Here is a 334-nt window from a genome sequence, read left to right on the forward strand (position 1 = left end):
TAATTGCAGGCTATTTTGCAACTGCACTACTTTTTCTTGCAAGTGGCCATTCTGTTTAGCAGGCTTTCTTTGTTCGTGTTCCTTCTCTTGTAATATTTCCTGAATACTAATTTGCAAGCCAGTCAACTTCCTTCCTCCTTTTCTTTCAAGAGCTCTTTCTCTGTATTTAAGAGAATTTCTAGCTCATTGCCTCGGACAGATAAAACTTTCACATTCCTCCTCCTTCTTCAGCAGTTTTTCTCAGAGGTCTTGCTCCAGCTGTTGAAGGTCTCAATCTCCTTGTCCTTTTCCTTCAACAAACGACCTGTCTCCATAATTGAATCTTCAGCTTGTT

At 40.1% G+C, this 334-nt stretch overlaps 1 protein-coding gene across 1 annotated transcript in view; it reads right to left on the reverse strand.

Moving 5' to 3' along the window:
• Nucleotides 1-227: 227 nt before the first annotated feature.
• Nucleotides 228-334, reverse strand: part of LOC136839068 (golgin subfamily A member 6-like protein 25) — a 1263-nt gene continuing 1156 nt past the window's right edge. The window contains exon 1 of the mRNA XM_067104731.1: nucleotides 228-334. This exon is cut by the window's right edge and continues 1156 nt beyond it. Within this exon, the coding sequence (XP_066960832.1) occupies nucleotides 228-334 (107 nt within the window).

The sequence above is a fragment of the Macrobrachium rosenbergii genome, chromosome 5, assembly GCF_040412425.1.
Source record: "Macrobrachium rosenbergii isolate ZJJX-2024 chromosome 5, ASM4041242v1, whole genome shotgun sequence".
In the NCBI taxonomy this organism is placed as follows: domain Eukaryota; kingdom Metazoa; phylum Arthropoda; class Malacostraca; order Decapoda; family Palaemonidae; genus Macrobrachium; species Macrobrachium rosenbergii.